Raw genomic sequence first — 27,992 nt, 5'->3', positions numbered from 1 at the left:
AAAATTGTCAGCTGGTATGTTTTTTACTGTCATGTACAACGATATCTAACTTTATTTAGATATCTATTATGTAGAACTAAATAAGTTCAATGACGCATAAAGTAATAAGTAATTTTTTGATCCCTCCGAACTTAACTTTCGTAGCAGATATACGTTACTGAAACGCCATTCAGACAAAACGCTTGATCGAGTCCGCCGGCTCCATTGATTATCTTGCAAAATTTTCTTTGGAACAAACTTTCCCTTTTATAATTTAAATGAAGTAAAAAATCATGATTATAATAAATTCAATTATTTTAATTAAAGTTTTATTAATCTCGACTACCGCAAGTCATGATGGGATACCAGGATATTATGATTATCATATAGTGCATAATGGACCTGAGAGTTCTAAGGACTATATCGATGAATGGACAGTGGAAGTGCCTGCTGGTGAGGAAGTCGCTCAGCTGGTTGCACTTGAGCTAGGATATGAGTACGACGGGCCGGTAAGCTTCTCTGATTTTATGATGTCCTGGTGTAGTGTTAATTGAAAAATTAATTAATTATCTCCTAATACTTTTTTGATAGAGATAGATAAAAAAATAACGAATAAAACGAAGAGAGAAAAAATATACAAGGTCTATTAAGAAATTTTTTTATTAATTGTTAAGGGCTAAAAATACTAGTAACCTATTTTTACAATACATGCCTATCATTGATTAATTATCTTAAAATTAAGAAAGGTTTCAGCGTCATTGACTGTTGTAAAAAAGGTTCTTTAGGTCTTTTAAAAATTAGCATTTTTCTAAATTAATTCAAATGTTCAGCCCCAGAAAGATTATAATTAGAATTCTGTATTCGATTTGCTAAAGAAGGTAAAGCTTTTAATTAGCAAAAGGTTTACCATTTTAATTGAAAGCTTCCGAGGTATTGGATTCAGGAGAATTCTTAAGCTGAAATTTATTGAAATCAGTTTTGTTTTAAGAAAATACATATGTACATGATGTATTTCATTAGATTATGCAAATTACAAAATAGAATAATACTGTAATATTTATTTGATATCAAAAACTGAAAAATATAGTATGTACCTACTTACTTATAATGATATGGTCGAAGAAAAAATTCAAAGCCATAGCGTGTATTTTGCGGAAAATCATTTTTGTGACGACATTAGCATTCGAGATTACCGATACAATAAGATTTTCTTATCAGACTAACATTTAAATGTAATATGATAAATAATGAAATTCAATATACCTACCAATAAATAAAAAATAAAAAACATTCAATTTCACATTATAACTGCAATAACACGTATATCAAAAAGCATTGAATCTTCACCAAATCGGAACGCTTATTACTCATAATATAATGTGATAGAATCCACTTTTAATTTAAATATCACTATTTTAAAGTCGCTTTCTCTGTCCTTATGTCCCTATGCTATGTCCGTATGTATGCTTAAATCTTTAAAACGTAACGGATTTTGATGCGGTTTTTTTTAATAGAACGAGTGATTCAAGAGGAAGGTTTTAGTATATAATTAATTAGGTTTTAAACAAAGCGGGCGAAACCGCGGGCGGTAAGCTAGTAAATTATAAAGTTGTCCATTGACAACCGCTAATTTGTAATAATACGAATTAAATCGTCGCAAATTGTATCTTGATCAGGCTTGCCTGTAAGTGGCTGTAAGTACTGTTTTAATGCGGAGTTTTCACTACTAAGTCACTTCGCATATTTAGATTGATTGTAATTTTCAGCATCCGTGCAAATATTATTCTAGCCTCCTTTTTATCACTAAACTAAACCTCAAAGAGAAAATTGACGTTGATGACGATTTTAATAATACTTATCTACTATTATTAATTATGTATATATCTCTTCCTGACAGAAATCTTACCAAGGCCCATAATAAATTTATTCTTTTTTAGAGTACAAAAATAGTGCTTTCATTCATCCAAATTAATTATCTATTTGTGACGCAATAGAGCTTTTTGATAAATACAATATACTGATAAGCTTTAGTTTATCAGCACTTGAAACGTGACGGCATTGGCTTTGATTTCAGCAATAACACTTGAAAATATTGACAGATACTGTTTTAGCTATTGTAATAAATATCATTGGTTTCGTACCTATCTACTTTGTTATATTGCTCATGTTTTCTACATTCCTCCTACATGCTATTTTACTAGACGATGGCAATTGGCAACAGATTCTAGTTGCTAAGTTTCGTTACGTTACACCAATACTTTTAACAGCAAAAACAATAATGTTATGCTTGTAGAAAATATTGCCATTGTAACTTGAACTGTGCATTATTTCCGACTAGTTGTGCCCCGCAATTTTAACCGCATTGGTTCTATTGGTTTAGGCGTAGCTTCCTTGATAAATGGGCTATCTAACACAGAAACAATTTTTCAAATCGGCCCCGTAGTTCCAGAGGATAGCACGTTCAAGCAAACAAACAAACTCTTAAACTTTATAATACATATTAGTATAGTAAAAGTAGTTATACATAGAAAAATAATAGTCACAACCTGTATCCTTTATTTTATCAGTCGTTTAGTTTTCAGTCCATTTTCTTCCCCACTGCAGGGGCCTGGGACACTAATTACCTCGAGTTTAGGTGACAGTGATCTTCGCAATTGCAGGATTAGCAAAAACAAGCAGTTTCTTTACGTTTAGACATTCTTTACGCTGTTTTCTTCCACCAATAGGAGTGTGGCTAATGTCTATTGTCTGTAACATGAAACCTTCAGTCTTCTTCTGAAGAAAACTAAATCTAAATTTCTAAACGACCTAATGTTTTAACTTTGTAAATGCCATAAATATAACAATTATATTACGCGTTTGTCGTATATAAAAATGTACTTATGTAATTTTACGTGTTACATTTTGTAAAGGTCGTATTGATATCCCTCATTCCCGGGTGGATACTTTATGAATAGAAACAAAGAGAATATGCACATGCAATGCATAATTATTTTTTAGATTTTTTACATAAATGCCTTAAAATTTACCTAGGTATATCCAAAAAGTTCATGTCAGTATAACAAAAAGTTTTGAAATAAAAATAAAGCATTATTTGTTTTATTCGAAAACAATATTGTGCATTTATTGTTGAATAAATAAGCGAAAGCAAACGTTTGCTAAAAATATATGCGTTGACAGACAGACGACAGTAATGGTGACTAATGTTGGGAATTAGTTCGACTATTTGTCTCAATCGACGCAAAATGTACCAATTACGACTATAAGCTCCCGTATCTATTCTTTCTTTATTGGGAGCTAAATTTTCGAGCAAAAGTTTCGTTAGTGTAACAAGAGATTCGACATTTTAAACTTATTTTAAACGTTTACTTTTTAATTTTCAGGTGTGCCGTGTCAGATTTATGTAATTTATTTATTAAAAATATAAGTAGTATTATGTGTACTTTCGTATTTTAAGTTTGTTTTTGCTATAAAATATGAAACCTGTATTATGTGAGTACGAGTCGTGTACGAATTTGGTACGTATAAATTTTGTTATGAATCCGTTACAGTACCGATACCTATTGAAATACAATCTCGATTAATCGAAAATTATTTTTAAAAAATATGAGTATATAATTTAATCTTAGTAATTTATATTTTGACCTGATTTTGACACAATAATTATTATTATTGGTTTGGTTCATCGTGCAGTAGGTAATTGAGGAGGGAGGGCGGTGCGGTGGAGGGCTAAACCGCAAATCATGGCCGCAAATTTTTTTCATGAACATCTGCTTACCAGGATAACATAACGATGTGAGAGATAACGAATTTTAATTTTTTCGAAGTCACAATGATACGATTTATATTATCAAGTATTTTGTTCTAAGCCTACGTTTCAATGGAGACGTAATCAGCATAGCAACTTGAATATCTATATTATTCTAAATTATCCACGGCACCCACGCTGTACAAAATAAAATAAAAAGACAAGCTAACAAGGTTTACGTCAAGTTCAACAAACGTTAACCGTTCTGGAGTGACCTAGAAAGTAAGAAAATAACTTTAATTTTATTTTAACTTCTGTTCTAGGGAAAGGTTAATACGTTTTGACAAGAGTATACAAATACATACCTTTACATGCTGTTTTTAACTTCAAATTTGTACCTATTCTGTAAGGAATATTTAAGACTAGTTTTCCGCCCGCGGCTTCGCCCGCGTTTTCAAAGAAAAGCCGCATAGTTCCCGTTTTCGAGGGATTTCCGGGATAAAACCTATCCTATGTGTTAATCCAAGTAACCCTCTATATGTGTGCTAAATTTCATTGTAATCGGTTCAGTAGTATTTGCGTGAAAGAGTAATAAACACACACACACATCCTCACAAACTTTCGCATTTATAATATTAGTAGGATAAGCTAAATTTTTTAATAGGTTGTATAAAATATAAATTAATTTGAGATATATTTTGTATGCATATTGAACATAAATCTTCTTATATATAAAATTCTCGTGTCACAATGTTAGTCTGCATACTCCTCCGAAACGGGTGGACCGATTCTCATGAAATTTTCTGTGCATATCGGGTAAGTCTGAGAATCGGCCAACATCTATTTTTCATATGTACCACGGGCGAAGCCGGGGCGGACCGCTAGTAATAAATATAAAACATACTGTCATTTATTACATAAAGGGGTATTTGTATAATTTGGAATACATACTAAGTAGAAGTAGGTAACCATAAGTAGTTGATGAAAAGGATAAAAATTAATTTAGAAAAAAAATACATAGATTCTTCTTACTGCATTAGTATTTTAGTTATTATTTCCAATTTATTGGTGGTAACATTTGTAGCAGTTAGCACCTGAATGTTACACAAAACTAAACGTTTCGCGGTAACTATGTGCCTACGTTTCATTGTGAAACGACACAGCACTTTTCTAATACGTCGGTAGATGGCAGTAGGTACAATAAATTCTTACTCCACCTGAAAGATTTCAGGCGACACTGACGGCTGAAACGGCGTAATTTTTACCAGGAATGTAGAGTGGTTAAGAGTTCATTTTCAGCTTTGTAAATCACGACATCTGTTTCGAAACGAGGGAGAACGTAGCATAACAAAAATAGACATGCGCGTGACGTAAATGTACGTCCCTCGCCTAAATTTAATTTTTCAGGCGATGCAAAATGTTTAACCGTCACGATAACTAGGCGTTTAGAAGCTATTAGAAGTATATTTCATTATATTCCCAAAATGAGGATACGGGGCGAACAGAACGCACATGGAATATAAGCACCCTCGCTCTAACATTTCAGGAGATCTAGGTATTCTTTGCTATAATGTTAAAATGCGGAGCGTTTGTAACTGACCACGACTATTGTAAATGGCCTCTTTTGACAAAAAACGGATTTATTCATGACCCAAAAAAATACTGGATAAACGTTTTGTTTGTAAAATAAGGAGGACCTATAAAAATTTAAGAAAACCCTTATGAACAAGAAATCTGTTACGTACAGGCTTCAATTAGTTGCTACGAAATTGACTTGAAGCAAGCATCAATATCAAAAACACGGCTTTACAAAAAAATAAAAGCCTGACATATAATAGTAAAGTAAGCAGGGCACTACTTATTGATTATTATATATTAGAAAATAAATATTTCTAAGGAGAGATTTGGAACCATATCGAGTACCTACCTATCTTATTATAACATTTTATCAAAGCCATTGGATGAGCTAAAAAAAGAATAGGTATAGCAAATTAAATCTTTGGCTATAATAGTTATTTAACTTATTAGTTAGTATTCGTATAAGTATTCTATCACAAGGAAAATAAAAGTAACCAAATTATATGAATCGTTCAGTATTTATATAAACAATGCACGACGCGTCGCACACATACACGATCAACCCTCGTACATCGCAAACTTCAACCCTTCCCCTCGCAACGCACATGTGTGAATTTGCTCCTATGAAATTCTGCTTTCCTGGTACATACGTGTCTCGGGAAACTCACATGACACCAAATATTGACGTGTTTGTTCTACACACATTGCTCGGTACTTTCAAACACACAAGCTTCGCTGCTCTTGTTAAGGAACAAACAGGCCAATTTTGACATAGTATGAAATTCAGGAATTTTTATTAGAATTCTGTTTGTATTTGCTTAATCATTTTTGTAATTGATTATAATATAATATTTATAGTCAAATAACTTGTTTGACAAAAATTAAATAATATACATATTATATGGTTGTATGTATGGCGCATACATATCGTATACGCATGTATACGCGATAACGACACAACGATACGAACACATGTGGCGTGCGTCACATACATGATAGCATCGCTTGTATCTTATCGTTCATATTGCCCTGGTACTAACGTGTGGCAAAAACATCATATGACGACATGTATTTGATGTGACATGTGACAAACATGACAAATGACAGACAAGTGGCAAACGCTAGCACGTTTTTTGATTCACACAGCTTCGATATAATAGTATGTATTATATTTTTTAAAATGAATCTTGAGTACCACATAATTTGTCCGTTTTATTTTTATGAGCTTTACAAAAACACTGGTAACCTAGAAATTAAACCATGTGTTTGTTATGTGTTACTTACGTTCGTGTAAAGATTTTTTCGTAGCAATTTTTTTCTTGTTGAATTTTCTTTCTTATGGATAAGTGAAAATGATATTTCGTCAATACAGATATGGAAGTCCATATGGTCCATATCTGTCTTTACTCACTGTTAGAAAATAAATAAAATTATTAAATACCACCTTTGACATTTTTCATCTGTTTGGGAAGATGAAACATGATGTAAAAATAAAAAATTGCGCGTAAACAACGTGAAAATTGACTTAGATTGATTCAATTATTCAAGTAAGGACGTTGTTGAATTTGTTACGAATGACAGCTTCTTTGGGAGGGAAAATAAAAGGAATTTGTGGAGAAAGCATCTCGGTTTTATTATCATGTTATCCTTAAAATTAATATATATATTATGTAAAATTCAAATTACATTACATAAAATGGTACAAAAACTACAGTTTCACGTTTATACTGTGATTATTTTTATCTACCCTATTTGTAGCGCGCTGCAGAACAATATGGACCGAATATGATTTGGTTATAATACGATGTTAAAATATAAACATGTTGATGTAAACTAAAATTTCAAGAAGATGCGACACAAAGTCAAGAAATAACACCGATGCACGATGTAGGTACTTGTCTATTTCTCGTTAAAAAGCGATAAATAATGAGGTGAAATGTACAGAGAACATCTCGTTGACTATGCGATCTAACTTCAATTAATTTAACAAAATATGTACATAAATCTGATTTTTATGACATTTCACATATCCATACTAATATTATAAATGCGAAAATAACTCTGTCTGTCTGTCTGTTACTCAATCACGCCTTAACTACTGAACCAATTTGCATGAAATTTGGTATAGAGATATTTGATACCCGAGAAAGGACATAGGCTACTTTTACCCCGGGAAATAGGATAGGTTTTATCCCGGAAATCCCACGGGAACGGGAACTATGCGGGTTTTTCTTTGACTGCGCGGGCGAAGCTGTGGGTGGAAAGCTAGTCTAATATAAAGGTAATTGAAGTTCTTATTTTTAGCTAGACAGCATAGTCTGTACATCAATGGATCTTATTATTAAAGTCGATAATAAAAGAAGACAAATCTTATTTTTAAACTGATTATTTATTATTTATCAGAAGACGTGACGCACTTAATAAATTCCAACAAAATAACCAAACGCATTCGACTAGTCGCAACGCAGTGAAGGGGTGTAAATCCGCCCAAGGCTGCCCAAGCTGTCATTTACTTAGTCTAGGGCGCCGCCTACATCCCATTGTTTTACACGTCAAATATCAGGAATAAAGGAATGTGTAGGAGGTAGCAATTGTAAGGGGTGCGGAAGCAGGACCGAGGCACCGAAATAGGACTAAAGTTATTAGGGCACCCTTGGCGGGGTAGAATAGGGATGTGCTGACTGCTGATAATATGATTTTTCATATACATAATTTACTTTCATAAATCATGTCTTCTAAAAACCAATAAATGGTTTTTGTGTAAGATAATATGTCACCGTAATATAAAACAACGATATCACTTCCATAGATTAATTATAAATAATAATTAAACCTAATCGAACGAAAGCTAATCCGTTAAATTGCAAGTATGTTTCGGATCACTACTTTTTCAACGGATTTCAATCAAGTTCTAGTTTTTACAATGTTTCGGCGACCTATTATTTTTATCCAATTTTATTGGATAACTAGGGTACATATTACAAAGGTTTATAATGCGCAGGGGAACTGTGTTTGATGGCAAATAATAAAGAAAGAAAGGAAGGTTTGGTCCTTTTGATTTTACAATTAAAAAGTGAACTCCCGGGTCGCACTGTATGGATAAGGGAATAGATACGTGCAATATGCATTTGGTCTAGTCATTATAGTAAGTTCATCTCAGAATTCGAGATAACCAGCTGTAAGCATCGAGATAGAATGTACTACGTACAAGAGAGGCGATCGCTACTACACTCTCTTTAACACGAGCTAGAGGTAAGAATCACAAGTCTCTTTAGTCTGTGTCGGACTGTGCCCCCCGCTTGCCGCGTCAACACGTGTTATTGCTCTGTTCAAAATGCCTTCGTGTTTGCTTAGATATTGTTTTAACAGTTCCCATAATACAAACAAAGCCCGAGGAGTGACTTTTCACCAGTAAGTTTCCTTATTATGAGTAAGTCATGCATTTTACTAATATTGTTATCATTTTGCGAAAAATCACCACGCGTTCTGCGTTTCGCGCCATTTTTCATAGACTAACAGCACAGACGTGACACTATCGATGAGTCTGTTAAAAAAATGTAACTGGATTTTTTTAACTATGTATATACAATATCTACTAGGAAAGATTACCGTGGTGTAGTACCTAAATATTTATATGTACTTTTACCCGACTACGCAAAGTAAAACGGTAGGTTATATTAAGTAATATTTATTTATTTACCTATTTTTATTTATTAAAAAAAGGTTAATCAACAGTTGTTCCAATAGGATTTATAAATTATTATGCCCAACAATTACAAATAAACACAGCATTCACAGAAACTAATACAGTAAAAGTTCCTTAATCGCGCTTCCTTTATTCGTGTTTTCACTATTCGCGGATTAAAAAAATGCGACCCAATTTCTATATTCACGACAAAAATTTTTTTTATTCGCGGATTTAATAAGTACATACATAATAATAAAATTATTCCAATAGGTATCTTACCCAATATCCTTGTGAAATGGACTAATAAGAAAGTAAAATAGATCTTATTACAAGTTTGCCTAAAGTACATAATATTATGTTCTTAAATGATATCGCCGAGGCCTTTGACACAAGCCGCCTTTGTCGCAAGCCACCTCTGCGGCGATTGATGTTTTTGAGAATGTAAATAAACAGAATGGAAGCAACCTTATAACTCAATAAATAAAGTATATTTTTAAATGTAGTTCCGTTTATAGTAAAGTTACAAAAATTGTGATCGAGTAAGGGGGCGTCCATAAATTACGTGAGGTGTTTTTTTAAATTTTCTGCACCTCCCTCCCCCCCTGGTGAGATGTCGTGAGAATTTATTCAACCCCTCCCCCATCCTCGAATCTCACGTGAGATTTTTCAAAATGTGAGTTTCTTATGACGTAAACGCCATCAACATTGAATCATCGTATCCATTTAATTAGGGCTATTATAAACCAATACTCAAAAATTCGATTACATCATGAAGCAAAAACTGATAAAACTATTGATTACTACACAAAACGACAAAAGCTTACTAAATTGATATTATTTAAAGGAAATTAAAATACATAGTTTAATATAAAATCCTCTTTTTATTAATTCCCTAGTATCAGTACCACCAGATAGTACCGAGTAAACAGATTGCACAATGTGTCGCATCTGCACGCATTGCTTAATCTTTGAACTTGAAGCCACGCCTCGCTCGTTCCACACGTACCCCACCACATCGGCCGCGCGCAATGTTTTTGTTTGGAATAACCCCTCTAGTAGTACATATATCTCGATGGCTGTAAGTCTGAAAATATTTGTATATATTAAAACTAGCGACCCGCCCCGGCTTCGCACGGGTGCAATGCTGATACTAAATACACTACAGAAAAACTGTGATCGTTGCACGGCCCGGGTATAAAATAGATAGCCGGGCGGCCGGCCGGTACCGCCGCAAACGCTACGTCTCGCAATTTTTAAATCCATACTAATATTATAAATGCGAAAGTAACTCTGTCTGTCTGTCTGTCTGTTACTCAATCACGCCTTAACTACTGAACCAATTTGCATGAAATTTGGTATAGAGATACTTTGATACCCGAGAAAGGACATAGGATAGGTTTTATCCCGGAAACCCTACGGGAACGGGTTTTTATTTGAAAACGCGGGCGAAGCCGCGGGCGGAAAGCTAGTCTGTAATATCTTCGAAAATATTCACTTAAATCATACGGTGTAAAGGGCCATATAGATCTTTATTAAATGAACAATGTATTCAAGGTATTAAATTGGTTAAGGATTAATGCTGTATTTGTTAAAATCGCATCGAAAATTAGCCATTATTTGTCGTGAAAAGTAAATGACAAAAAAAAGTTATTGTGGGTTATCCTTAAGAGATAGACATATACCATCGCGGACTTTTCTGTAGACCTTTTCAATGTGTATTATACTTAGTACATTATTTTGATAAAACTCGTAGGGTTCAGCCTGCGTTTGCAATGTAAGCGGAAAAAATGTAATTTTTTACGACATCACATTAGAAACCTCCAAAATAACAGTACTTCTCCACTATTTAATGGATATTATTATACATATAAACCTTCCTCTTGAATTACTCTATCTATTAAAAAAAACCGCATCAAAATCCGTTGCGTAGTTTCAAAGATTTAAGCGTACAAAGGGACATAGGGACATAGGGACAGGGAAAGCGACTTTGTTTTATACTATGTAGTGATATAAATACCCTTAAAAGTTGTCTCAAAACCTACATAATATGGCTATATCTTTTAGGATCTTTTATATTGATTTATCGATAGTTCATCAACTAATATATGGCTCGTTTTCGACCGGAGAATTTGACCTGAAGACCTGTGACTACGCGCTCCCCACCCTCTATCTGGAAAACGCCACACCAAACCATAAAAAAATATGTTAAATTTGTAGAGAATTTTGTATTCTACAATATTGATAATAGGTACAAAAAGCAAAAAACCTTTGACCTTGAAATTTAATAGTTGTGTACCATATTACAGACCAGCTGGGTATCTCGAATTCCGAGATTCTTTGATAACTGGATTAATTGTACTATTTCATTGATCAATCTTATTTACTGACAAGTAGGTGATGACGATGAGCCTTCTGTGTCCTGCTAGATTTTTTTTAAATCGTAGTCCGTCGCAGCTCCACGCCCCTACACTAAACTACTATCATGTATTAAATTTCTTTTAAATAAAAAGTTCAGGTTACTTTTCTTGTTCTATTCATTTTTTTGTTTTTTACCCCCTAGCTAAAATTGCAATGATCGAATCTAAGGTTAACTTATTGATTATTGTTACTTGTTTTGTTTTTTGGTTTTTTGTAATTATTCATAATCAACACTCATACTTTATTGTATATTTTATTGTGTTTGTTTCAGTTATTAGGATTTCCGAACGTGTATGCCTATCGAGTCCACAGCAAAAACCGTCGCACCCCTAGCGAGCACACATCCATACTTGCCAACGATAGAAGGGTGAGTCATTGCTTTTGTTCTATGGGCCCCTGGTACAACTGACTTGCATTACACGTGCTGTTTTCGATCGTTTGCAAAACGGTGTCAGTGGCCTAAGTACGTACGTAGTACGTACGTACAGGCGCACTTTTAGGAGCTTTTAGTTGAGTCAGTTTAGTGAATCCGGAATCCGTATTTGTATTATCTCAATTCCTATTCGAATAAAAATATAATATGTAAAGTGTATGTGGGAGTGCAAATATAGCAGGTAGATGCAATTAAAATACATATAATTATTTTTAAGACTTACAAGATACAAAAGAAAGAAAATAATATGCAAAACAATATATTTTGTGTCTACAAAGATTTTTAATATCATTGTTATTGTTATTCCTTACCTGGTATATGTATTTTAGAATATGTACTCTCACACATTGTTCTACCAACTTGACAAAAAAAAATCGTGCGTCTTTGAGCTCCCAATAAATCAATGATTTTCACAGTTTTACAATTTATTAACAATATAATACAAATTAATTTTCCCTAGATACGTTGGTCGGAGCAACTCTTCACAAAAAAACGAGCCAAACGATATCCATTGGTGGATTTGAATAAAGAACTTTTAAGAGTAAAGAGGAGAGAAAATGGTATTACTAATGCGAGCGACGAGGATAGAAACAAGAGAAATGTTCCCAGTAAAATGTTCAACGACGAACTTTGGGGCTATGAATGGTATTTGGTAAGACGAGGCTTTGGATGATACTTGATAGAATTAAATACGTCTTCATAATTTATAGATACTAAATTGAATCAATTTAATTTACATTTTTGGAGTAAAAAAAAGTATAAAACAAGAGGTCAATGATTCGGTATACCTATATGTATATCCCTCAAGCCAATCTTTTTATTGGTAATTATATGTAGGAATTTCTTAATATAGATTACAGGCATGCCATATCATAAATGCGGTGGTTGATTACTTTTTTCAAGATAACCCTTAAACGATACTAATTCTGTAAATACTGGGTGGGAGCTTTTGCGTTAGGTACTTATTCAGTATTCTGTGCTTTTACTTTCATTTGTTGCGGTATTATATACTTACTTACAAATGTTACTTCCAGCAAGACACCCGAACATTCACGGATCTCCCGCGTCTCGACCTCAACGTGCTACCAGTTTACGACATGGGGTTCAATGGCTTGGGTGTGCGTATATCGATACTGGATGACGGCATCGAACACAACCACACCGACCTGCGAGACAACTACGTGAGTGCTATGCTCGCCTGGTACTTTGGGCAAAGTTTGAGGCGATTTTGACGCGAGTTTGCTACTTTGTTTTTTTTCTTTTCTCGAGATTTGATTTGCTTGGCGGTTCGTTGGTTATTCTTGCTTTTTTACACATTACATATTTGGTTTAAAAAATACGGGTAATAGATGTTCAATGAGCAAAGCACAATGTAATTCTGAGTTGAGTTACAAAAAAGTAGGTAATTATGTAAATGCTTTTTAGAAAATAAATTTTCATGGCGGTAGTTTACAATTTGAGTCGTGCTCTTGACATAAATGATCAAATTATACAATATAATATAGGTAGGAGCTAGGGCCGTGGCGTGGCTAGGAGTTGTCTTGAATTTATATAAAAGGTACGTTTATTTAATATTTATATACCTAATAATGATAAAAACTAGGTATTTTATCGTGTGAAATGTGAACATATTATATTAGATGATTAGGTACCTATTGGAAAAGTTTTAGGTGAGAGAACATTGACTAAGTACAGACAATTATGAAAAAATAAGGTTTTGGAACAAAATTACAATCAATGTTAATTACTTAATTATTAAAACCCTACAGAAGGGCGTCGGTCGGTCAAAAACGTCTTCAAACGTAGTTTTAGCCAACAGGTTTTCACTGTAACAGGTATTTTCACTTGTTTAGTTTTCCAAAATCAAAGTAAAGAGTTTACTTTACCTTAGCCGCTATATTGTTTAATCTTTTTACCTATACGTAAGTACTAAGTACTTTCTTAATTCTCTTAGAATCAATGAGATTTTATGTGATTATTACTTAATATTAAAAAAAAAAAAAAAAAAAAATTGCAATCCATTTTCAGTTTTAAAATTGTAGGTACTCACATCGTAAATAAACCAATCTAAGAAACCACACTAATTTTTATAGTCTAGATGAAATAACTTTAGTTTTGAAAATATTATGTGAGTAAGGGTGACAAATCAACATCGAGCTATGCTGCGCTGTATGTACTGCGTTGTGCTGTGCTGTGTTTCTTAAGCTACGTTTTTTTAACAATTAAACGATGCTGCGCTGTACTGCGCTGTGATGTGCTGTGTTTCTTAAGCTACGTTTTTTAACAATCTAGCTCAGTATAAAGTAATCAGCAGCTCGTGTAGTCGTTTATCTCGTCAAATATGACCCTATTTTCAAAAAAACGTAAACATTACGACATAGTTGAATCCGATGAAGATGAAAGTGAAGAAGAAGCGGATATGGATATTTTATGTGTTATTTTGTCGTTAAAAGAGTCCAGTCACGGTAGCTTGTTACCTCACACCATACGTGAAAAATACGGAGAATTTTCTAAAGAGTATTGCCACTGAAGACGATTTTTTTTTAATATTTGCGAATGACTAAAAATCATTTTAATTATTATTAACTAGCGACCCGCCCCGGCTTCGCACGGGTGCAATGCTGATACTAAATACACTACAGAAAAACTGTGAACGTTGTACAATATAAAAACATAGCGGCCCGCTCCGGCTTCGCACGGGTATAAAATATATAGCCGGGCGGCCGGCCGGTACCGCCGCAAACGCTACGTCCCGCAATTTTTAAATCTGTAATATCTTCGAAAATATTCACTTAAATCATACGGTGTAAAGGGCCATATAGATCTATATTAAATGAACAATGTATTCAAGGTATTTAATTGGTTAAGGATTAATGCTGTTTTGGTTAAAATCGCTTCGAAAATTAGCCATTATTTGTCGTAAAAAGTAAATGACAAAATTAAGTTATTGTGGGTTATCCATAAGAGATAGACATATACCATCGCGGACTTTTCTGTAGACCTTTTCAATGTGTATAAATACTTAGTACATTATTTTGATAAAACTCGTAAGGTTCAGCCTGCGTTTGCAATGTAAGCGGAATAAATGTAATTTTTTACGACATCACATTAGAAACCTCAAAAATAACAGTACTTCTCCACTATTTAATGGATGTTATTATACATATAAACCTTCCTCTTGAATCACTCTATCTATTAAAAAAAAAATTTCATCAAAATCCGTTGCGTAGTTTCAAATATTTAAGCGTACAAAGGGACATAGGGACAGAGAAAGCGACTTTGTTTTATACTATGTAGTGATAAGCTCGACACAGCGCAGCATGGCAGAGCTCCATAAAAACATAGCACAGTTCGGCACAGCGCGGCTCAGCATGGCGGGTAGCGCGCCTCGCTCGAGACTGCTGCGTTTTTAGGGTGACGAATCAACATCGAGCTATGCTGCGCTGTACTGCGCTGTGCTGTGTTTGGTCAACTCGCTCGTCTAATATTTTAATGAGGATACAAACAAACCATGCTGTGCTGCGCTGTGTGAGGCTACGCTCTGTTTAAAAACGCAGCAGTCTCGAGCGAGGCGCGCTACCCGCCTTGCTGAGCCGCGCTGTGCCGAACTGTGCTATGTTTTTATGGAGCTCTGCCATGCTGCGCTGTGTCGAGCTTATCACTACATAGTATAAAACAAAGTCGCTTTCTCTGTCCCTATGTCCCTATGTCCCTTTGTACGCTTGAATCTTTGAAACTACGCAACGGATTTTGATGCAGTTTTTTTTAATAGATAGAGTGATTCAAGAGGAAGGTTTATATGTATAATAATATCCATTAAATAGTGGAGAAGTACTGTTATTTTTGAGGTTTCTAATATGATGTCGTAAAAAATTACATTTATTCCGCTTACATTGCAAACGCAGGCTGAACCCTACGAGTTTTAACAAAATAATGTACTAAGTACACATACACATTGAAAAGGTCTACAGAAAAGTCCGCGATGGTATATGTCTATCTCTTATGGATAACCCACAATAACTTATTTTTGTCATTTACTTTTTACGACAAATAATGGCTAATTTTCGAAGCGATTTTAACCAATACAGCATTAATCCTTAACCAATTAAATACCTTGAATACATTGTTCATTTAATATAGATCTATATGGCCCTTTACACCGTATAATTTAAGTGAATATTTTCGAAGATATTACAGATTTAAAAATTGCGGGACGTAGCGTTTGCGGCGGTACCGGCCGGCCGCCCGGCTATATATTTTATACCCGTGCGAAGCCGGAGCGGGCCGCTATGTTTTTATATTGTACAACGTTCACAGTTTTTCTGTAGTGTATTTAGTATCAGCATTGCACCCGTGCGAAGCCGGGGCGGGTCGCTAGTTAATAATAATTAAAATGATTTTTAGTCATTCGCAAATATTAAAAAAAAATCGTCTTCAGTGGCAATACTCTTTAGAAAATTCTCCGTATTTTTCACGTATGGTATGAGGTAACAAGCTACCGTGACTGGACTCTTTTAACGACAAAATAACACATAAAATATCCATATCCGCTTCTTCTTCACTTTCATCTTCATCGGATTCAACTATGTCGTAATGTTTACGTTTTTTTGAAAATAGGGTCATATTTGACGAGATAAACGACTACACGAGCTGCTGATTACTTTATACTGAGCTAGATTGTTAAAAAACGTAGCTTAAGAAACACAGCACATCACAGCGCAGCATCGTTTAATTGTTAAAAAAACGTAGCTTAAGAAACACAGCACAGCACAACGCAGTACAGCGCAGCATAGCTCGATGTTGATTTGTCACCCTTAAACAGAGCGTAGCCTCACACAGCGCAGCACAGCATGGTTTGTTTGTATCCTCATTAAAATATTAGACGAGCGAGTTGACCAAACACAGCACAGCGCAGTACAGCGCAGCACAGCTCGATGTTGATTTGTCACCCTTAGGCGCGGTTAGGCGCCGCGTCCCAGTCACACTAAAATATAATAAGATTATTACATTTTATGTAGTTTCAGTACTTGCTACATTCTTTTCTGCCTTTCTATTTCTGTTGTCCTGTTAATTCAGGCTAGCAATATGACGTCATCAGATATTCCATTTCATTTGACTTTCGTCGACAACTAGGTAACTATTCCCTAATTATTATCATTTTATATTTAAACTAGCGGTCCGCCCCGGCTTCGCCCGTGGTACATAATATGAAAAATAGATGTTGGCCGATTCTCAGACTTACCCGATATGCACAGAAAATTTCATGAGAATCGGGTCCACCCGTTTCGGAGGAGTATGCAGACTAACATTGTGACACGAGAATTTTAAGATGATCTGATATAATAATTCGGTTTTGTTTTTGTGCATTTTGGTGATTGTACGTGGGTTTCAAATGCGTGTCGGCGATTTACTTGAGAGAAAGTAAGAAAATAATTTTTTTTTGAAGCTCATGGTGTTTAGTCTACACTCTACAGTTACACCAAAGTTATACACACCATGAGCTTCCGTTCGTTCCGTTCCGTTTAAGGCGTTAATAGGGGCTAGCGACCTTGACGACGATTTACAAGGCGGGATCGGGGGACCGGCGCGAATCTACCGTAGTAAAAGTACGTATAAAAATTATTTAAAATGATATTTGGGTATGGAATCAAAATTTAAAACAACCATGCCCTGTGTTTCAATTTCATAAACACACTGTAAAAATACTACAATAATTGACGTTATATTGACTTAGCGTTTTGGTTTAAAGGCCAAAAATCTACCTCAGTTCATGATTTTTTTCCAAAAAACCTGATTGTAAAATAAACAAATTAAAACAACCATGCCCTTTATCATATTCGAAACTTTAATATACATTTTTTTTAGATATGTACATTAAGAATCTAAGAAGAAAAACGGTTATAACTAGAGTTAATTTTCGGTATTAAAAGGTCATTCTACCCGATTCACGCCTTAAGTTCCGTCTGTCCGTTTACGTCACGATCGTTCACGACGGTCGCGGTATTGCAATTTTAATATATCTTCAAATATGTTATGTTTCCCTGGTAATAATAGTAAAGTTCGAGGTGATTTTGTCGTAACTATAAAATAATAATAAAAAAAAACATTTCCGGCAGGCACTATGCAATTCAAGAATAATAAAATTGAATAAATAAATCAATACCAAAAAGATTGAAAAATAAAAATCACTAACAAAAAAATAATTAGTTAACTTTTAGATGTTTTACAAAATAGTAAATCTGATGATATTTTGTTGTTTCTTGAATAATTTTTCAACAACTTTTTCTTCAAAAAATAAATAAAAATGTTTGATTAAATCATGAATAATAACATAGGTATGCCCACTTTCACATACATACATAGTACATAGGTATTATTTTACTATTTATTATTTTGCTGTTACTTTATTGATTTACCTAGTTAATTTTATTAAATCAATTTTATGAAAAAATAAAAATAAAGTATTGAAAAAGTGGCAACTGGGCAACTGGCACAGCCTATTGTCAAATTAGCGGATCCATGTCCCAATGATTCTAATGGATCTATCTACTCTAGTATCATGCTACCCTAGTATATTTAGTAAAGTTTGTCGACAATACTGGCGTAACTGCAAATCTTTCTCGATTCGTGGACACGCCAACTGGCGCAACTAACCAACTAACTTTTCTTATCTTCAGAAGTTTATGCTCGCCTGTTACTTTAAGCGGAGTTTTTCGACAATACTGACACAAAACGAAATTCGTTGTGTGGTGAGCATAATTAATCTATCTATCTATCTCCTGCTTTGTCTGGCTAAAATCTCCTAGAGGTCGTAAGTCACTTAATTAAAGTTCAAATTCATAAAACAAAGACTACAGCTATCCTTTTCGTACGCTGCTGCAAGCTGGTCCTAGACCAAAAAGCTCTGAATAAAGAAAAAATTCTCAATGGAATGAACATAGAGCTAGGTGAAAATAATGAAAATCATTTTTAATCCAATTACCGGAATGACAGGAAACTTCGATTATATTTAATTAATTGCTTACGTTTACAATTTCACCAATTTTGTTCTTTTGAATGTCTAGTTTGACCGGACTATTTATTAATCGCTAAAAAAATCGCCTTAATCAATGACGTGACGGTATTGCCCTGACGCGACCTTGAAATTTTACTCTCAACGCGCAAAGAAGATTCAAATTCAAAAAGACTAAACATTATTTTGTCTACGCCTGAAGTATAAACTCTGAAAAAAAGCATTCGCGAGCATATTATTATCTCGTTGATAATGCCACAGGCGCAACGCCGACAATATGTTGAATGAAATGTCGAGTGATTCGAGTGTATATGATCCACTTGGGTTTTTGTACTAGGGACTAAGGTAGTTTATTTTTTTAAAGCTACGGTGAATGACGTTCCAAAATATAGTGCTATATTTTAGAAGCTTTTTAGAACGTAGTTCATTCGGCACGCTCGTCTCATTTTCTTTTATGTATTTTATCGTGAAATAATTCATTTAACCTTCTATCTCTTACTTATGTAATTAATTTGCTTTTGTAATTATAACGGTTTTAAAAGTTTACTATATAAATAAATAGCCCTCAGGAATCACAAGGGAATCACGTACATTACACGTACAGCGTACACGTACATGACGCATGTCTGGTACAATGGGCGCAGCAGGAGCAGACCGCCTGTCATCGAAATAAAATAAACAATACGGTCTCCGTTTAACTCCTCTTTCCCTAGTAACTTCGCGGCCGATGCGTCGTTCGTGACGCACCAAATGTCGCTTGATATTTGAAAGATGTGGAAAACATGATTAAATCACAATAATTGTCTCTCTGTCAACTGTAATTGAAATTGTTGTTCGAAAACTGTCACTTTAAACGACTTGTATTATATTAATTTTAATATTAGGAATTTTTGATTTAGTGAAACTTCTTTAGGCACGTTGAGAGAAGGTCATGATGTCAATACCGTCACGTCGTGGAGTAAGGCACGATTTTGGTATCTTTGAATTTTGCCAAAGAAGTTTCACTTCTGACACACGATCTTTTTTATTGACTAATCCGCGCAATTTCCTTTACAATATTTGCCTACATGCCTGATGCCTACCTTACTTTACAGATTTTAAATGTTTATTTATCTTTAGGTATTATTTATTTTCTCAAACTCAATCTCCAATATTTCAATTATAGGACAAGGAAATAAGTTGGGATTGCAATGATCGTGATTCGGATCCATTTCCAAGATATGATGAACAAAACAGAAATTCACATGGTACGAGATGTGCAGGAGAAGTATGTACAATTTTGTATCAATATCGTTTATTTTACCTATATGCGTTTAGAAATAAATTGTTTAAGAAAAAAAATATTTTTTCGGTTCTAGATAGCGATGGTTGCAAACAACGGAAAGTGTGGAGTAGGAGTGGCTTGGCGAGCGAAGGTGGGCGGTGTGCGGATGCTTGATGGACGAATCACTGATCGTGTTGAAGGAGAAGCAATAGGTTAAGCGAAACAACAATACAAATTCCAATATCTCTAGCGCTTTATGCTCTCCTAGTATCAGCGATTGCCAAGTTGAGCCCGAAATACGTGGATACTGAAAGCGATTGATTTTTTTTACATTCTTTGGATAGGAAACAAACATTGTTTGATTATTTGTGTCCAATAAACAAAACTTTGTCTTGTAGTGAGAAATTTTGGTTTGAAATGTTGTTGTTAATTAATAAATTATTATGTATTTTAATTGAATATGTCCTATGGATCTAAGTATGGATCAAAGAAAACGAGATGATACCAGGTAATTTTTCAAAATCACGGGAAAATGTTATTACAAAATTATAAACAAATTCTGAACGCACATAGAATCTAGAAGTTATAACCGAAATCCACCAAAAACGACGGAGTTCCTCAACAAAAAAGTGATTCAAACGCTAAATACTTCTACTTCTTTTACTATCTTCTTTTGCTTGTGGGTAAAGCAACGACCGACGCGGTCATAAACATTATCGCAATTCGCAATAGCCGCTTTTGTGACGGTTTAGACTACAAGCCGGCATAGGAAAAAAATATGGGTCAAATGAACCACCATGGGACATATCTAGATCGATAGAAGAGCATAAAATAATAAGATTCATCACTATGCCGTCACTTGTAAGCTGTCCAACTGAGTGCAGATGAGAATTCAAAAGTACAGGTAGACTCGGTAAATTTTGGTCATATATTTTTGTACGGCATTCTTAACCATCGATAGATCCATTAAAAATAATAAGAAACCGCTCAGTGCCGTACAAAAATGGTGGTCCACCAAGTCGGAATTTTTATTTAATTTCCGAGAGTTACCGAGGGTAAATTTGGTCATTTGACCATGTACGGCATCTGTGTCATACTATTGCTATACTGCTTTTAATCCATTATTCCGCAACGCCGTACAAAAATCATGGGGACAAGGGGAAAAAATCGAGAGTTGTAATCCCCTCTCTTTCCCCACTCCAGGGGGTCATTTGACACAACACGAAATAAATTTATTTTTAAAGTATTTTATGCATAGATAATATTTTTTCATGTGCCGTACATTTTCATTGGTTCAAAGGGGAAAAATCTGAAAAAGAAAATAATCCATATAACGAAATGAAATGCATAAAATACTTTAAAAATAAATTTATTTCGTGTTGTGTCAAATGACCCCCTGGAGTGGGGAGAGAGAGGGGATTGCAACTCTCGATTTTTTCCCCTTGTCCCCATGATTTTTGTACGGCGTTGCGGAATAATGGATTAAAAGCAGTATAGCAATAGTATGACACAGATGCCGTACATGGTCAAATGACCAAATTTACCCCCGGTAACTCTCGGAAATTAAATAAAAATTCCGACTTGGTGGACCACCATTTTTGTACGGCACTGAGCGGTTTCTTATTATTTTTAATGGATCTATCGATGGTTAAGAATGCCGTACAAAAATATATGACCAAAATTTACCGAGTCTACCTGTACTTTTGAATTCTCATCTGCACTCAGTTGGACAGCTTACAAGTGACGGCATAGTGATGAATCTTATTATTTTATGCTCTTCTATCGATCTAGATATGTCCCATGGTGGTTCATTTGACCCATATTTTTTTCCTATGCCGGCTTGTAGTCTAGTTGGTTGACGAAACAACTTGCTTTGCGGCTTTCGCCTCTTGGATCAGAGGCAGCCACAATACGGTCGTGGTGACCACGGCTACTAGGAGACCATGAGTTTAGAAGATGTAAAGTTGAATATTTTTAATATTATTTTGGTCTGGTCCCAACCGAACAATATTTGCAGCAGTTGTGTGCCTGATATCTCTTTTGAGCACGGTGTGGACCAAGTGTGGACTGTGAATAGGGCTATAGGGTAAAAGTCAACTTTAGTGACTCTAGTTACGTCACCTTCTAATAGGAATATATGACTTATGAAGAGGTTCTGTTTGTTCCAACAACACATTCATGCTTTCATGCAATAATATTATTGTGTTTTCTTGAAGTAAACCTTATTTAATTTAGTTTTGATAGTAAAATACTTTTAACGTGTTATAGGATATGCGTGGGATAAGGTTGACATATATAGTGCGTCATGGGGTCCCAATGATGACGGCAAAACTGTTGAGGGTCCTGGCAGGCTCGCAATCGAGGCATTTAAACGTGGAATCGAACAGGTACAATAAGAATATGGATAAGTACTAGTTTATTTTCTATAAATTAAAAAAAAACAGTATTTTTGTTTTCTATTTAACTGTAAAATATTGTGAAGTGAAGTGAACTGTAAAATCTTTAAAAATGTTTCTTGTAAGATAATGAAAGAGACGAATGTAAAATCTACCACGAACGTAAGAAGGAACGAAGATCTTTAAAAAAAAAATCGAAATTACTTACTTAACTACAATACTAAAAACTAAAAAGTTTTCATTTCAAAAAGTGAAATCTCGTGTGTCTTGTAGGGATGTAGACATCATTTTTATACTAATTCTGTTTTGTTCGAAGGGTCGAGGCGGCAAGGGCAATATTTTTGTTTGGGCAAATGGTAATGGAGGAGGTCACGGTGATAATTGTAACTGCGATGGGTAAGTTACTTTAACTATTTAAGAAGATGTAGTATTGATGAATAAATAAAATATATTGATAGTCGGATAACGCCATCTATTCGAATGCTATGGAAGCTCTTTGCAAAGTTCTTATTTAGAACAGCCACCGGAACAGTGAAACACGATCAACATTAAATTTGTACTACTTAACTACTTAGTTACTAGTTACTACATATTTTTATGGTCTATAAAAAATATATAAATACGTGAATTATTTCAGTTCTTTTTTATACCTACTTACTTACTATAATTCCTGTGACATAACATGACTATTGTCTATACACTTTAGTATTTCGTTTATCACACAATATTTTTAGTTACGGGTAGCACTAACGCCCAGGGTAAAATAATTTGCTATAATAAGCTAAACTTATTTCAGATATTCCTCAAGTATTTATACAATATCGATTGGCAGCGCATCTCAGCAAGGTCTGTTCCCATGGTACGGCGAAATTTGTTCTTCAACTCTTGCCACTGCATACTCCTCTGGTGCATATAAGGATCAGAAAATAGTAAGGCACTGTTTCATTTAAAACTATTTAATTAATCTGTACTTTCCTTCTTGTCTGTATTGATGTGATATAAAAAGTATTTTATTTAAGGCTGATTTTTCAATCCTTGTTTAAAACTTATTCACCGAATAACGTATTTAAACTACCATTTCAAAAATGTATTCTAATTGTCCGTATTTGACAGTTTACAGGTGAAATTTTAAAATGTTTGTATAATATATATACTTTATTGGACGGATAAATTTTAACCAAGGATTGAAATCGGCCCTTAACTACTTATCAGTAGTTAATTACTACTTATGCAATTATTAATTAGACGCTTCAATTCCTGTCGGGTACATTAATGAATTCTTATTTGCTTGATATTTTTGTTACAATTTAAAGTATTGTTATTGTATTGTAGAATAATTTTTTCTTGTTGATTCGGTTATTGACCTATAATTTGTCAATGAAGTTAAAAAACGTTTACACACTTTTTTACTTGTTACACATCGTCTATCTTTAGTCACTGTTATGTTCATTCAATAATTGAATTTATACCCTAGAAAATAAAATCCAATTTTGCTTACATAATGAAAATCTAACTATCTCTTTCGCACTTCAGCGATGAACTACCGTAAAATGAGATAATGCTATATCCACAGGCTACAACCGATACGAATAATTCCTGCACTCTTGGTCACACTGGAACTTCGGCTGCCGCTCCACTGGCAGTCGGAATTATAGCTTTAGCGCTGCATGCTAAGTATGAATTACATATCAAATAAATATGAGAAAAGCGGTCATATATTATCATGAATATTTTAAATTATAATACATATATCTCATTGCAGCCCAAATCTTACATGGCGTGATGTCCAACATTTAATTGTGTGGACATCTGAATACGCACCTTTGTCTCAAAATAAAGGATGGCAAGTCAATGGGTAAACATTTTAACAACTTACACTTATTTTTTTAATATAAATCTCAAATTCAAATATTATTATATTCATTTCATAAGTTTAATTATTACTTAATTCACAGGGCTGGTTTACGTTTTGACGTGCGTTTTGGATTTGGCCTTTTAAATGCCGCGCGCCTTGTATCAGCAGCATTGAACTGGATCACAGTCCCACCAAAGCAAATATCTACGTACACATCTGCGTGAGTATGCTCTCCTAGTACTTTGGACGTTAGTTACGTCAGACTGTCGCTATTGCGCCGCGCGCGGTCACAAAAAAATTTATGAGCGACGACGATGCGGCAACGTTTAAAAGCGTTTGGCCTTGAGTCTTTAAATAATTATATGGCAGTTACGGTGTGGTTACGGTGGTGTCGATCTGTACCAATATAAAATAATTTGGAAAATCCAAAAGTGCACGCCTCATAATTTTTTTTTAATAAATAAGTACTTATTAATTATTATTTTTGTTTATTTAATAACAATTAAACCACATCGAATCAGACCCTGAAAAATGAAAGGGTTCTATTCCTGAGCATACTCAAGCGTAAGAGAAAAAAAAAGACTCGATTAGTAAAGTATTTCGGTCGCTATCGTGTTAACAAGAAAAAGGATCCGCACATACAGACACACGGACGTCCAAGACAGAACTTTTTTAAACTGTTTTTTAACTAGTTTAAATAACAAAAATGACATCAAAAATATCATGAACGTTAAAAATAGTGTTTTTTCTTAATATGTGTGTGTATGTATTATCTTACAAGTGCAATGTATGATACATAAAGACATTTTAAGTTTGAAAAATCAGATGTTTTGCGCGAAGTGACAGTAGTACCCACCTCAACGCTTCGCTTATGAGGCGTGCAATAAAAAAGTATTATTTTGTCATGTCCTTTCTATTTAAAATATAATTTCTTCGTTAAAAATTAAACGAATGGTTAATTTTTAATAATAAAGATTTCAATTAATCTGCCGAGTTCTTATTGTAATAAAATACTCCACTTTAAAATTTCAGCAATATCTCCTTGAGCATCGGACCAGTACGACCCGTGGAAGTTGATATTTATGTGAACGGCGGAATACAGTACTTGGAGCACGTTGAACTTATAATTAGCATACAATACACGAGGCGAGGCGCTCTTGAAATTTACTTGGTTTCCCCACAAGGTTTGTGTAATAAGTAGGTACTATATTGCTACCAATTTTATTGTTACATTTTTTAATGAGTTTTCATGTTCTGGCAGTCGGAAAATGTACCTATATTCTACAGGTAGATACTAGATAGCATTTGTGTAGATCTTATTTAAATAATATTATGTTTTTTTCTCCTGCTGATATTGTAAACTTTGTGCAAGAAATTTTGCTATGAATTTATTACAGGTGATTTGGTTATAAATTCAATATTAATTGAAACCGTATTAAAGTCACGAAACATAAACGTTTTTTAATGTGTTTTTTAAAGAAATAAATAGCAACTAAAACCTCTTTTCACATGAATATAATTTGTTATGTTTACAAAAGATTAATGAAATAAAGAATTGTGTTTAATTCAAAGGTAATCTTCACCCAATCTGCACCCATTTGCAAAGCACAATACAAAATTTCAGGATACAATCACTTCTAACTTTCAACCAATTGAACTTCCCTAACCAGTTTATATTATTTATCCTTTGATAAAACCAAATTATAAGATTAATCCCAACATTTATAAATTAAGTATCTACTCAGAAAATTCTTCTCTAGGAAAGTTTGTTCTAATCAGGTACAAAAGTTCAAGTTCTTAGTCCACGACCAAAGGATTCTTCAGAAGCCGGTTTCTTTAAGTGGCCTTTAACATCTGTAGCGACGTGGGGAGAGAATCCTAATGGAATTTGGAAGGTCATCGTACAAGATTTGGTAAGTTTTTCTACCCAGTCTCGAAAATATTTATTTTCAGTATAAATTGAGCAATAAATTGGAGACTTCTATTATTGAAATAGTTAAATATGTCTACAAAGTTTTGTTACACATAAGTTTCATACAGTCGAGCCTTTTGCGTCGTGTATTTATAGAAAATGCGAATAGTTCTGTTTAATGCTACAACTTTTACTTTGACTGCCAAAATGTACTAATAAGCTGACTTTACTTTTTTTATTTAAAACTAGCGGTCCGCCCCGGCTTCGCCCGTGGTACATATTTACGTTTTCTCTACATAAGAACCATCCTCGTACTTCAAGGAATATAATAAAAAAAGAATTATCGAAATCGGTTCAGCCGTTCTCGAGTTATGCGCTTACCAACACATTTTGCGATTCATTTTTATATATAAGAGATTAGATACCTTTTGTAGGTATTATGGTTGTCAATATATACGTATTATACTTATTTCTTTCAGACCAGGGAGCCCAACTATGGTATCGTGGAACCAATGACCCTGATTATACATGGAACAGAACAAATGCCAAATCATATGAAAAACGGCCCCCGCATTTATAAAAATGACGACTTCTTGGATAATGAAATAAATAATAACTTGTACTTAAATAATAATGACAATAATGACTTCTTCGATTTTAGTGAAAATCTTTTCACGATACCAGGAAATCAGGAATCAATAGATTATGAAACATCTTTCGAGGGAGATGAAGAGCTTTTCAGAATTAATCATCATAGCAAAAACCATATACTTGATGGTCTAGGTTATATTTAAAGGAATTGCCTAGAAGCCTAGCCTAGCCTTAAAGCCATTGATTAAAAAAATCATATTAAAATGATTAATATATAAATCATATTGTCGATTGTATCTAGTCATTATTTAATAAACAAATTATACATATCATTATTTATGATTTCATCTATAATTTTTAAATAATTTTAATGAGAACAACATTGTTGCAAAACACGCACATAAATTATTTATTGAAGTTTGGGCACGTATAATTTTTAAACATTGTTAGGGCCGGCGCCCACTGCCGGCACGGCACGGCATGGCACGGCAGAGCATCCCGCGGCGTGCAATGGCATCCCGCGGCGTGCAGTGGAATCCCGCGGCGTGCTGCGTGAACCCGCGGCATTCAGTGGCATGCCGTGGCATCCTGCTTAAAGCCCCACTAATGCTGCATAAGTTTCAACCTTATTTCAACTAGCTAGCAATCATAATTCCTCGACCCCAAAGTGACGCATACGCCTCGCGGGATGCAATGGCGCGCCGCGGCATCCCTTGGAATGAAACAGCAAGACACGTCATGCTGCCGCATCCTGCGGCGTGCCGTGTCATGCTTCAGCATCCTGCGATACGTCGCGGCATCGTGGCATCGAAATAAAGTAACTTGAATTCTAAACTGATTGAAATAAGATTCAAAATAACTTCTTTAGTAATAAAATCCTCTGCCCTGCCATGCCACGCCGTGCCGGCAGTGGGCGCCGGCCCTTAAACTTAAACCAATCTGTATGTAAAAAAATAGTGTTTATTATTTATTAGAAAGGCAGTGTAAGGTGAAATAAAAAACAACGTAAGTACATAAATCATATATTCACATGTAATATAGATACAATTAAAATATTATGAGTATCAAAATGCGTTTTATCACCGATCTAAAGATATCCCAGTCTTAAATTACTAGTA

At 34.3% G+C, this 27,992-nt stretch overlaps 1 protein-coding gene across 1 annotated transcript; it reads left to right on the top strand.

Moving 5' to 3' along the window:
• Positions 1–272: 272 nt before the first annotated feature.
• On the top strand, positions 273–27,293 carry LOC149900327 (neuroendocrine convertase 1-like). The gene is made up of 15 exons (XM_090112983.1): positions 273–488; positions 11,683–11,778; positions 12,305–12,496; positions 12,879–13,025; positions 20,022–20,123; positions 20,215–20,332; positions 22,389–22,507; positions 22,833–22,912; positions 23,313–23,445; positions 24,090–24,190; positions 24,279–24,371; positions 24,472–24,591; positions 25,404–25,555; positions 26,151–26,284; positions 26,763–27,293. Exons 1-15 carry the CDS (start codon positions 273–275, stop codon positions 27,075–27,077), a joined length of 2,118 nt encoding a protein of 705 aa, XP_089969109.1. The 3' UTR covers positions 27,078–27,293.
• Positions 27,294–27,992: the final 699 nt, after the last annotated feature.

The sequence above is a fragment of the Colias eurytheme genome, chromosome 19 (genome assembly GCF_061535395.1).
Source record: "Colias eurytheme isolate Ceu_HAF_F1 chromosome 19, ilColEury1 Martin Lab GWU primary, whole genome shotgun sequence".
Classification (NCBI taxonomy): domain Eukaryota; kingdom Metazoa; phylum Arthropoda; class Insecta; order Lepidoptera; family Pieridae; genus Colias; species Colias eurytheme.
This window is presented reverse-complemented; position numbering and strand designations above follow the sequence as displayed.